Source organism: Aythya fuligula, chromosome Z (assembly GCF_009819795.1).
Source record: "Aythya fuligula isolate bAytFul2 chromosome Z, bAytFul2.pri, whole genome shotgun sequence".
Lineage (NCBI taxonomy): Eukaryota > Metazoa > Chordata > Aves > Anseriformes > Anatidae > Aythya > Aythya fuligula.
Window position 1 is genome coordinate 29,067,798 of NC_045593.1, and position 12,696 is coordinate 29,080,493.

Sequence of the window (12,696 nt, forward strand, 5' to 3'; positions counted from 1 at the left end):
TCTGATGCTTGTACGGATTTGTACTTTTGAAGATGCTGTTTTGTCTTGTCATTATGCGTGACAAGGATGAAATTTAGTTGCCTTATGGTGTGACATTTCATTTGAATTCTTAGCCCATAGATGAGAGCAGTCAGATGAGTGACCTTCCAGTCAAAGTGACTCACACTGAAACAGGCAAAGTTCTTCTTGGACCAGAAGCACCAAAAGCAAGTCAACTGGATGCATGGCTGGAAATGAACCCTGGGTAAGTAGTTAGTGTACAAATGGGCTATTTCTTCCAATTTGCTTTTGTATTTTTTCGTGGGCTTGTCCTAGTTACTCTTTTTTCTCTTTTGACTTTCCATTCTCATTTTAATTTACTATATGTAAGCTGAGTAGGACATTTACTGAATCTAATCCCTCATCCTTTTATTATCTGTAATCCATATTCTGTGTGCTCTTTACAGCTATGAAGTTGCTCCCAGGTCAGACAGTGAAGATGAAAGTGGTTCTGAATATGAAGAGGAGGTATGTGTCTTTAAATACACATATATAGATAGATAGTGACAAGTAATGCAGTAAAAAACAAGCTCATATCCCATGTGATACTTTCTTCCTTTTTCGTAAGAAAGGAAGGGAAATTAATAGCATGTGTCCATTTGTTTTAAGAATAATACAAACAGGAAAGATAACTGGATTTGTAACTGCATTCAGTTCACAAAAGTTGTCCTTCATATATGCTGCAAATGCCTAACTGGAAGCTGGGGAGAGGAAAGGGAAATAGTTTACTCTGATTGTTAATAATCTTGACTCAGAGTATAAGCAAGTTCCTGTTTTAAAATGTATAGTAGAAAAAGCTGTGTGGGGGCTTTGTGCTGAATAAAGTTAACATCTTTAATGTTCATATTTTGGAGATTTTATTGGCAATTCCAACTAACATAGTTATTTATATATTATATTCTTTAAGAAGTCAAAGATTTAGGTTCAGATAGTTCAAACTAAGTATATTTGATTCAGTACTTCAGTGGTGAATTAAATACTACTGTTAGAAAATTTTGGAAAAAAAAAAAAAAAAAACAACAAACCCTTAGGCTTAACATTAAGACATACGAAGATCCTGACCCTGAAGGGTCTGTTGTGATCCAAAAGGTGTGGGGAGGGATTTGTAGCTGACCTGCAGGTGTATATGGATCACAACAGTGACCATGCTACATGAGGACAGGAGGCTTTGTTTACTAATGATTCCTCATTACTCTAGCTCATTACTCCAACCAACTCTAGCAAGAATACCATGATTAATAAGGCACATATAAATATGTGTGTGTGTGTGTGGATAAAAAGCTGTTAGATATAACAAATATTAAGGATATTGTGCCAGTTAATAGTAGCAGCAATTAGAGGCAGTAGGCACTTTGAGGTAGGAAAATCAATATGATAGCAACAGATATGGCTTGGTGATAATTACAGTTTCAACAAACATATTAATAATACTGTGGAAGTGAAAACATTAATGGGTTACAAACTTAGTAATATTATAACAGCAAATAGACTTATGGTAGGTTATATTTATCACTACTGTACTACATTCAAGTTCATAAAATTGCTGGTATCAAGCAAATCAAACAGAATCCAGAAGTGTGCAGGGGAATCTAAAACTGATCTGAGAGGAGACTGAGCACTCCCAGGAATGGTCCCAGAAGGGCAACCAAAGCAACAGTCTCACTTTGAGTCTCACTTTGAAGTTGGTCTGTTTTGTGAGGTGTGGAGTGCCACAGAGTTCAGGTGTTGATATCGGGGAGTCACAGAGTTAATCAGACTTCTAGTGAAGCTTCAGCCTCTTTGAAGAGGGAAGAGAAACTAAAGCAAACAATAGAGAGAAAGGAGTACATGCAGCATGGGAAGCTTCTCAGATGGAGAAGCTCTGTCTTGAGTAAAAATCAGGCTCTGATTTTTCATTTTCTCATTGAAACACAAGAGGGCGTAGGACACCACCACTTTGGTGACCAAATAGGTGCTGTTAATTTTAGTTTTCTTTGTGAGACTGGCAATGATAATATTTATTATTTTCCTTTAAACAAAAAATTTGTTTTTCATATTGATCCTACTTTCTTAGGCGATAAGTTGTGCTTTATTTATTGTTCCATTTTATCAGTGGTATCTTCAGGATGCCTTTGGTATTATGTATTCAGTCACACTTAAGTGATGCCCTTGGTTCCCAGGCTAAGTTCCCAGACTGAAGGCCAAGTTCTCAGGCCTGGTTTCCAGGCTGAGTTTTTAGGCTGGCAGTCATTTTCTCTTGTTTGTGTTGAGCAGTTATTTTATGTCAAAATCCTTCTCACTGCAGTCAAGTTACCTCCGTAACTGCTTCCATCAGGATCGTAACACTAGATACTGTGCATATTCAATGCCAATGCTTGCACAGCATTTTTCAGACAACTTTCTAAAGTAGAGAAAACTGGGAAGTAGAGAAGGACCATGTTCAGTTAACAGGGTAGTGGTAGAGCTATAATTTGGATCTTGTAAGTCTAGGAGTATTTACAGTAGTAGACCAAATAGACACTGAAACTGATTGGGCTATCTGATGTTAAGAACATATATATGTCTTTGTAGGACTAATTACTGTTAATGTAATTTTATAAGACTCTGTCCAGTAAGAAAGGAGGTGAGAGCCTGATAACCTGTCAGATTTGGGTGACACCATGTGATGTCCTAGGAGGAATGTCAAAAGGAAATGTGCCCTCATTTTTAGCACAGACTCTTTAGCAACGGTGTTGTTTATAGTTAAGGAAATTGTTTTCAAAAGAATACACTTAACCTCAGAACACTGTTTTGTTCAGCTTCATTTCTGAGAATTCAAGTTGCTGGTTATCCATTGCAACTATAGGCAGAGGGCAAATTAAATGACGATAAAAGTACAATTTGTTTTTAATTAAAATTGAAAAGCCTACCACAGCAGTACTTTCCACTTTTTTTAAGCTGTAATAAATTAGCATAAATCTGGAATACAATATAAAAATACAAATGGTTTGGAATCTACTCCATTAGTAGGGTAGACAGAAGAAGGCTTTTTAAAATAAAATGATTAAAGTGGAAATTAATTTTTATTTCAGAGTATTGTGACTTCATGTTGATTAATGTGTCAAAAATTAGTATCTTTTATGCCACAGTGCAATTCTGTTGTAGCATAGGTGTAAGGTGAACTTCATGATTAAAGTTCCTGTGATAGGGCATTGACCAATTAAAGCTACCAATTTGTGAACGCCCACTGAAGGTACGAATTACGAAGATATTGCACTCGCTCACACCTTTTTATTTTTCTGTCTGCTGCAGGATGATGAGGAAGAGTCGAGTAGGTTAGAAGCAGATGAGAAGATACTTCTGGATCCTAACAGTGAGGAAGTTTCTGAGAAAGATGCTAAGCAAATCATTGAGTGAGTGTTCTTTAGCTGCTGTTTTTTTTACCTGCCTTTTTGTTATGAATTCTGATTTCTTAGAAGGGGTTTCCCCAAGAATAGCTTGCTGTAGATTACAGTGAGTTCTAGTTGCTTGTCTGGCAAGAACATCTGCAGAAGATGGAATGTAATCATTTGGTATTAATTGTGTGCTCCTAAAAAACACCTGCCTCGCACCATACAGTGTACTTGACAAAGTTTGGGATTTGCACTGTTTCTTTACACATACATCTGTGAGCTACGGTCAAAAAAACTGTATGGCGGTTTGGTTTTGGTTTGTTTGTTTGTGGGAAATTACTTTAGCTCTTTGTCTGCTTTCCAGGACAGCCAAACAAGATGTGGATGATGAATATAGTATGCAATATAGTGCTAGAGGGTCTCAATCCTACTACACTGTTGCACATGCGATCACAGAAAGGGTGGAAAAGCAGTCTTCTCTTCTCATTAATGGCACATTAAAACATTATCAGGTGAGAAATTGAAACATTAGTGTTTAAAATTTGTGTTGTGCTAGATATATTTCAATATAATATTTCAGGTGAAAAAATAAAAAATTGTTAAGGAGCACAAGAATTCAATTAGGTTAGAAATTGGGAATCATGTGGGCAGAGAAATGGTAGTTACCTATCATAGATAATGTTTTATGTATAGTGCTTGAATAATAATACAACTTTATGCATGTTACATTGTAACTTTTTTTCATTGTAGACCAACAGTTTTGGTTTTGTTATTCTTATTGACCTAGAGTTTCAGTTCTTCTTACTGTTTTTGTCTCTGGTAGTTTAATAATATTTTTCTTCTTTTAATATTTAAAACTTCAGGATTTAATCTTTTAATTAAAATCCCAATATTTCAATTGTAATTGTAATGCACTGATGCATTACAATTTGGAAACAAGGGAAACATTTACTATGGAGGATGGTGTCACATACTCTTTACAGTCATTCAGTGGATTTAATAACTAAGAATTTCTGTTCTGACATAAGCTAAATTCATGTACAATTGAAAATGTCCTTGACAGGTATTTTCAGCAGTTGTGATATTGCGTAGTTTTCTAGGAAGTTCCAGCAACACTCGCATCTTTATGCAGTCAGGCCACTATATTTGTATATCCACATAAAACAAAAAGTAGTACTTATTCACCAAAGTGTCATAAAGATATGTATCTATTTTTACTTGCAAAGAACTAGAAAGAAGGAAGACTGTTTCCTAAGTGTGCAGAGTATTATGATTACAGTCCCTGCTTCCTGTGGTTCTCAGCACTGCCATCAATGCAGTAGCTTGTTTAAGCTAATTAAAATTCAAGTGTTAAGCTGGTTCTCTATTATTGAATCAGTTCAGTATTCCTATATTGAGCTCCTCACAGTGGCACATGGTGGGAGAACAAGCTACAGTGAACATAAGCTGAAACAAGAGGGTTCAGATTGGTTATACAGTGAAACATCGTCCCTGCAAGGACAGCAGAGTAGTGGAGTGGGGTTTCAGAGAGGTTTATCTCCATCCTAGAAGGTTTTCAGTCTTAGACCAGATGAAGCCCAGAGCAACATGGTTGAATCTGCTTTGGGCAGGGGATTGACGTAGTGAGACTGAATTGTTGCATGGTCCTATTTGTTCATAGCAAAACTCCCCCTGAATTTAAATTCTTTGAATTCTTAGCACTTCTAGGTCTCTTGCTTTGAGCCCTCACCTAAAGAGGAAGTTGTCATTCAGTGACTGATTTTGAAAATGCTGGGTTAAATAACCTTTCTGGCACCATTGAGGAGATCTGTTACTAAGACAAGATCTAATCATTCAGAGAAATATGGCACTTTCGCAGCTCTGAGACTTTCTTTATTTTTGCTGCCTCATTGTCAATATGTTGTCTAGCCTTTGCACCAAATGAAACAGTAATTCAACAGTTGCATTCAGCAGCCTTGTTTACTGCATAATCCTGATTCATTGTGTGGCAAGGTTTATTTGGTGCAATAAATGAAGTCAGTGTATAACAATACTAATGCGATGTCTGTATTGGCTTAAAATGCCCATGGACAGGATTGTGACACTTCTTATACTTCCTAAATTCTAATTACTTACACAGAAATGTTATTAATTTATGCAGATCTGTGTACAATTTTTGTGTGTGTTACAGAGCAAAATAATTCAGTCTGTAGAGTCAGACATACTCACAGGGATTACCAATTAGAGCAGGTCCTTCAGCTGCTTAATGTGGTATCTAGCAATTGAATCAGGAGTTTTGTTCTTCCTAGTGTGTTTTTTTTATAGTGATTGCTACCACTAGAAATAAGAGGCACGCTCCTCTAAGGAGCTTTATGGAAGGAGCATTGAGACTTGGCCTTGATTCTAGCAAGAATGTTCTGAAGGAGACTGTTTTGCAGCTGTCCCCTTGTCTCCCTGTACTTCTCCGTCCTCTATATTTCATATGCTTTTTCCATCTTAACTATTTTTTCTGCTTTTCCGAGTTTCTTACTGTTAAGTTGGGTCTGATTGACTTTTCCAGATGTATCAGTGTATGTCAGTGGAGAAAGCTGAATGATACTGAAAGGACAGTGTCCTTATTCTTGTTTCTGAAGCTACTTTGTAAGGGAAGCATACAGTGGCAGAAAAAAATCTGTCAAATCTTGGTGTCTTGAGGTCAGTAAAAGTAGCTTCCAGAGAATTTAGTATCCAAATATAAATCAAACAGCATGTACATAAAGCCAGTAAATCATCAACATTATTTTGAATACTTTCTTGCAGGGGCAACAGAAGGTTACTTCAAACATATATTGCTTTCTCCCTGGACTTTCTCAGATACCATAATTTAGTTCTGTCATTATGCGTGAGACCCACTGAAAGTCTGGCTCTTTGACGCAGAAGCTTAGATTGCACTTCTATGAATGATGTATTAGTTACATACATGGAAGGCCATATGAGAAGGGAATAATCTGTGTCCGGAAATGCAATACTGGGATTGTGCTTTCTAGCAGTACTCCTTAGAATGTAAAACTGTTATGTAGACATTTCTGAGCTATATATCTCTGGCTTCTTTCTAGCTCTGGGATTGTGGTAGTGTATTATTATATAAGGCATAATTGAAGAAAAGGGGGCATTCTTTGACATGTGAAGTTACAGACAGCAAACACTAGATGGACATGTACCACAAGAGGTTCAGAATAACAGTGATGCAGTTGGGAAGTCTGAGGTGGAACAAAATACAAGAAGAGACTTAAAATTAATTTTATTGCACAGACTCAGCAGATTTGGTTTTGGAAGATTTTTATTGAGGCAGACAAATGGTATTAAATATGCATAAAAAGTTTAAAATTTTGTAGTGCTGAAGCTGAAGGACAAACTTGTGTAATGCTGTGTTTCTTCATCAGTCTTACATGTGAGCACCTATGTTGCTTTGTGTACAGTACAAAAAAAACCTTTCTCCATATATAAAGTCTGACTTCATATTTTGAGCTTTACTGGTTCTGAACAGGAGTGGATGACTTCTTTTTCTGTTACCAGAAATTACCTTGAAAGCTTTTGTTGTTGTGTCTGTTGTTGTGGGGGCTGAGGGGTTGGGTAAGTAGGGGAAGAAGAGACACAGGAAAGGGGTTAAGCTAGCCAGGGATTCCCATGCTTCTAAGTACTACTGAAGGAAATCCAGCATCTAAGTAGGCAGGTCATTAGAACCTTTACTTCTGTACTGTCAGTGTTAATTACTTGTATGGGTTTTATATAACACAAATGATTATTCTTCATTTCAGCTCCAGGGACTGGAATGGATGGTTTCACTCTATAATAACAATCTGAATGGAATTTTAGCTGATGAAATGGGACTAGGAAAGACTATACAGACTATTGCACTCATCACTTACTTGATGGAGCACAAAAGACTCAATGGCCCCTATCTCATCATTGTTCCCCTTTCGTAAGTAGAGGATCTCATTCTGTTGTTATCACTGTAAGCATTGCAGATTGCTTTATTAGGAATACACAGTTGTTTTTAACATTACCACAAGTTGCGGTGGCACAGTAGGATTACACTGAGCATGTGTTCTGTACTTCTATTGATCATGTCTTCCCAGGTAATTGTCTAGCATTGGAAGGGTGACCAGATGGCTAATAAAAGCACCTTATTCCATTAGCTTTAATGTTTATTCTTTTAGTGAAATGTGTAGTGAATTTACTGTTAGTTACTCTTAAGCCACAGGGGGGGAATGTTTCTCCTTTAATAGTACATCTTTGCAGATCCCTGTTCTACTTGAATTGTGATATTAAAAATCTGTTGCTTACTTAGTTCTTTAAACAGCTGCCACCCCACCAAATACTATGCAATCATGCTTTACTGATATAGGGTAATCTTTTAAGTACTGGATAGATAGCCCATTGTGTAGTCTTGATGTCTGATCCTCACACCTTGGTCAGCTGACCATATTATGACTGTCATGCCACCTCCTTTTCTTTTTCTGTAGCTTTCCCAGACACTTCTTGTTTTATAGATTTCTTCTAATGCATTTTCCTTTCCCAAAAAAACAAGGTGTGGCTTTCAGTGATCTGAAATACCGTGTTTCAAATAAGAACTGTCAGGCATCGTAAAACAGATGTAGTATCTCAGGGTTTGTTTGTTTTTCTTTGTGTACATGGTAAAAGTCTTGATTTGTATAGAAGTTCCTTGGCCTTTTTGTTAAATAATTCATCTACTGATTGTGCAGAGCATGTAAATGTCTGGAAGGGTTGGCATATATTCATGGTCATCTCTTACGATTTCTTTTTGTGGTATCCTGTCTTCTCACTCTGCTGCATTAGTAGCTAACTAGCATAAATACCACAGATTTGCCTGAGTACAAAAGTATTTTGTGAGTACAAAAGATGAGTTTTAGTATAAGGAGAAACTCTATAACAAAGTTAAAAATAAAGGGAGAATATCATTAACATCGGCTTTCATGCAGGCACAGAAAAATTCAAATTTCTTTTAAGTATTCTGAAATGCTTTTATTCTGTTTCTAAAAGAAAGGAGCTGAAATTTATTTTCTGTAGACATCTTAAAAGCCTTCTTTCTCTGCCTTTTCCCTCCTCCAGATTAATACTTGTTACTGTCATAGGTCCAGTAAATTTAAAAATAAATAAATAGATCTATTTTTGCAATATCATGCTGGCAGCTAGACTAGCTGTTTAAAAAGCTGTTTGTTGTGACCTTATGGCAGAAATGAAGTGCAAAAATGGATCTGCATAGTTTCACTGGGTGGCGATAACATCATTAGAGTGGAAAACAGATGAATGCTATTGCCAACATCATCAAGATATATATGCAAATTTGCAAACTCAGTTTGTGGGTCATAAGTGGCATAAAGTAATATGCAAATCTGTTTTCTGTTCACGGATATCTTTTTGGCCTTAGTATGCTCAAGAATATGAATATTCCTGTAGAATACTATTCTGAATAGATTTTGAAGAGACTCCTGAATGAGATCAGAAACACAGCCTTCCCACTTTGTTTCCTCTTTTCTTTGATGCATGTATTTTATTAGAGTGTACAAAGCTTTTTTGTTTTATTTCCTCTTAATTATGTAGTTTGATTACATGGAATGTGTTGAAAGTTAAGGAACTGCTCAGAGGAAATAATTTACTTTACAAATAAATATTATAAATTTTTTTTTATGGTAGGACGTTATCCAACTGGACATACGAATTTGACAAATGGGCCCCTTCTGTGGTTAAGATATCTTACAAGGTTTGATTTGTTTTTATATGATTATAAAGTTGAAGGAATGAAAATACAGCCTATTTTCCCCTGCCTGTGCATGCATTTGTAAATTGCTTGCCTGTAAAATTTTGTCATATATATCATGTACTAAGCAGTAAGAGTTAACCATCCTAAGAAGATGACTGTAATAAACTATAATTACTTTCAGATAGTGAAATGCAGAAGAAAATTGTTAATTATCACATTGCAAAGCTTCTAATGAGAGTAATACAAATGAGAAATACTTTACATCTTATACTTAGCTGACTACTTTGCTTTTTGGCTGCTGTAGTAATGGTTAAGACAAACAATTAGTAATAAGATGAGACTGCTAGCATATTTTCAGTCTCTCATAAACAAAGTCTTACAATCTAGCAGCCAGTTAGGGAAAGGACTCTGAAGAAGTCTGGAATGTATAAATGTATTGTTTGCAATGCTGTAGGATTACTAGTTCATGTGCTTTCTCTGTCTGCTAATTCATAAAAAGATGGATCTATTTACTTCATCAGAAGAACAAATAACGACTCTTTTCTCTTTTAGGGTACACCTGCGATGCGCCGTTCACTTGTTCCTCAGCTTCGAAGTGGAAAATTTAATGTTCTTTTAACTACTTATGAGTACATAATAAAGGACAAACATATCCTTGCTAAGGTAATAATCACTGTCTTTTAACAGCAGGACTTCTAAGATAATGTTTTTTTTCTGCTATGCACCACTTGAAGGTTTTTGTTTTATAGGGAAATCCTGAGTTATTTCATCTTTCAGTAAAGTTAAACCACACTTCTCCATTCCTTTGTTTATGCTCGATTTGTCAGTTACATTTTCTCCCTGTATTCACCGGGATTTTTCTGAATATGGTTAGGTTAGTAATTTTTTGCTGTGCGACTTTATCAGTACTGTAGACCTGCCTGCCCTTGGAAAAATGCATTTTTTTTCTCCTCTCTGCTTAATATCACTTATTCTAATCTGCAGTGCTATGCTTGCTTTTTTCATTCTGTTTTTGATTTGAAGCTCGCTCTTATTAGATCCTTTCCAGCCATGTCATGCTTTTCCTCAGGTAACTAATTATATGTATCATGATTTTGGTTTCCAGACTCTTCACTGCACGTTGCCCAGTTATTAAAGGCTCAAAACTGTCAATAAGGGTTTCTCCAATCTATGTATTTGAAAGCTTTAGTTGAGTGTCAGGCTGTTTCATGTACACACAGAGCAGACTAAGTTGGTATTCGGCCATGTACAGAAAGCATGGACTTACTGTCCCTTTGCTTTTCATTTTCACTTTGTTTCAATCTATTACTTAACTAGATAGATGAGCTATTTTCTCTCTGATACAAAGGCAGTGCATTTTCTTACCATGATTCTGAACCCAGTTTGAGACTATAGAATTTTCCTTTACCTCTACCTTTAACTTGCCCTCCTTTGCTAAAAGATAGGAGGAACAGCACTGTCATGGAAAATGGCATTGGTTAGCATTTATGAAAGTACCAGAGGAATACAAACTGAGGCCTTCCTAGTCATATGGTTCATATGTTCATACATTCATATGCTTTATTGCTGTTGTTTGCAAGTACAGTTTTTTTGACTGAAAATGCTCATGTCCGTTGTTCAAGGTTCTTGTTACGGTCAGATTTATTTGGAGATTTTGTAGTCTTTTTCCTCCTGCCTAAACCATATTCTGACCTTAAAGAGCCAGTCACCTTAAACTCTTTCCCAGAAATGGGGGAAATTAGCTATTTACTGTTGCAATTCAAGTAAGAATTCATACATCAGTGTTGGGTTTAGCATACCTAGTGTATGTTCCTGTTTTTGCTTCTTTTGAGGCCACTGATGCTTCAATAATGATTGTGTTTTTCTTTTTACCTCATAAGTGAGAATGATAAATGTTGCAGGTTTGAAATATTTTTGGTCTACACGTGTTGGAAGGAAATTGACTCTGTGACCTAGCTTTTCCTCTTCTCCTCATTTATTTTTTCAGATTCGATGGAAATATATGATAGTAGATGAAGGCCATCGAATGAAGAACCATCATTGCAAGCTGACTCAGGTCTTGAACACTCATTATGTGGCCCCTAGGCGAATACTGCTGACTGGGACTCCATTACAGAACAAATTGCCTGAACTGTGGGCTCTTCTCAATTTCCTACTCCCAACTATTTTCAAGAGTTGTAGCACCTTTGAACAGTGGTTCAACGCTCCATTTGCCATGACTGGAGAAAGGGTACTGTGGCAGTTTTTTGGTTTTATTTTTTAACATCAGAAACAAAACACTTTGAAAACAAAATGGAGCTTATACAGAAGCAGTAGTGCTTGAACTCTCTCTGATACTTAGGGAATTAACATTAACTAAAAGCCACCTTTTATAATGCCAGAAAAAAATAATATTGAGTATCTCTTCTGGGCTCTGAGTGAGTTTGATTGTAACATACAAGTAATTACTGCACATACTCACCTTTCATGTGAGACAAGACATTACTTAATATACTGAGTTGTCTTGTAGTGACTTTTATAAACTTCTGTAGGTGGATTTAAATGAGGAAGAAACTATTCTGATCATCCGTCGTCTCCACAAAGTACTCCGACCCTTCTTGCTGAGAAGACTGAAGAAAGAGGTTGAGTCTCAACTACCAGAAAAGGTTTGCAATGAGAGGAGTTGTGGAAGGGCTTTAATACTTTTTCTAAGCGTTAAGTAATGTTTCTTTTTCAGTTTTACTTTACAGAAGACTTTACTAGCATGTATTATTACTGTGGTTTGTTTATAACTTCTTGCAAAGAAAGCTCGCACCTGAGAAATTCTGAATACCTGAAGCTTCTGCATTCTCAGGCTTCATCCTTATTCTTACAGCTTTAATTCTAGTTGTAGTTATCCATGGTTTATATAAGGCCTGCTACTTATTTCCGTAGGAATTGGTTTCAAATTGTAAATGAGTTGACCATACACTGAGAATTAGATTCTGTCCTGTCTATTCCCCTCTTCCTTTCCTACACCTTTCCCCCAGTTGCGTAGAACCTTTTCCTCTCAACTATTTCACAGAAATCCCTAAAGGATTTCTGGACATTATTAAGCAGGCACAATTTAATCCTAAATTAATATTCCAGGAGTTTTGAGTTCTGTGAAGTGGCTTGTTAATATTGCACAAGTTTTTGTTTATTTTTTCAATTCTCAGTATTTAGCGTTGTAACTCAGAAGGTAAAATTCTCCAATTCAAAAGATCATTATCTGTGGGCAATGCCTTACCATGTCTTCCTCTGCAATCTTATATCAACTTTCCCTTTCACCCTTCCCAAAATGACAACAGCAACTAAATTAAAAAAAAAAAAAAAAAAAAAGTAAATTTTAAGGTGAGATAGGAAAAATTTGTTTCTAAAGTCTGCTGTGTTAACACCATACTAAAAATAAAATTTTCGTGTGGTGTGTTTTGAGTTGACTACCACTGGCTGAATGAACAAATAACTCTGTACAGATGATCAGTGACAGTAATTAAAGGAAAAGCTTATTTTCAAATTCTTTCTTATCTTTGGAGTATTGTGAACACTTCTGTTGTGAGTTTCTGT

General features: G+C 36.2%; 1 protein-coding gene across 4 annotated transcripts in view; it reads left to right on the forward strand.

Moving 5' to 3' along the window:
* SMARCA2 (SWI/SNF related, matrix associated, actin dependent regulator of chromatin, subfamily a, member 2) overlaps nucleotides 1-12,696 on the forward strand; it is a 119,360-nt gene that overhangs the window by 46,966 nt on the left and 59,698 nt on the right. For all 4 annotated transcript variants that reach the window (XM_032205275.1, XM_032205272.1, XM_032205273.1 and 1 more), the window contains 9 exons: nucleotides 114-244; nucleotides 447-507; nucleotides 3,310-3,410; nucleotides 3,754-3,901; nucleotides 7,166-7,329; nucleotides 9,066-9,132; nucleotides 9,685-9,795; nucleotides 11,120-11,362; nucleotides 11,664-11,777. In XM_032205275.1, the coding sequence (XP_032061166.1) occupies nucleotides 114-244; nucleotides 447-507; nucleotides 3,310-3,410; nucleotides 3,754-3,901; nucleotides 7,166-7,329; nucleotides 9,066-9,132; nucleotides 9,685-9,795; nucleotides 11,120-11,362; nucleotides 11,664-11,777 (1,140 nt within the window). The remainder of the gene's footprint in view (nucleotides 1-113; nucleotides 245-446; nucleotides 508-3,309; nucleotides 3,411-3,753; nucleotides 3,902-7,165; nucleotides 7,330-9,065; nucleotides 9,133-9,684; nucleotides 9,796-11,119; nucleotides 11,363-11,663; nucleotides 11,778-12,696) is intronic.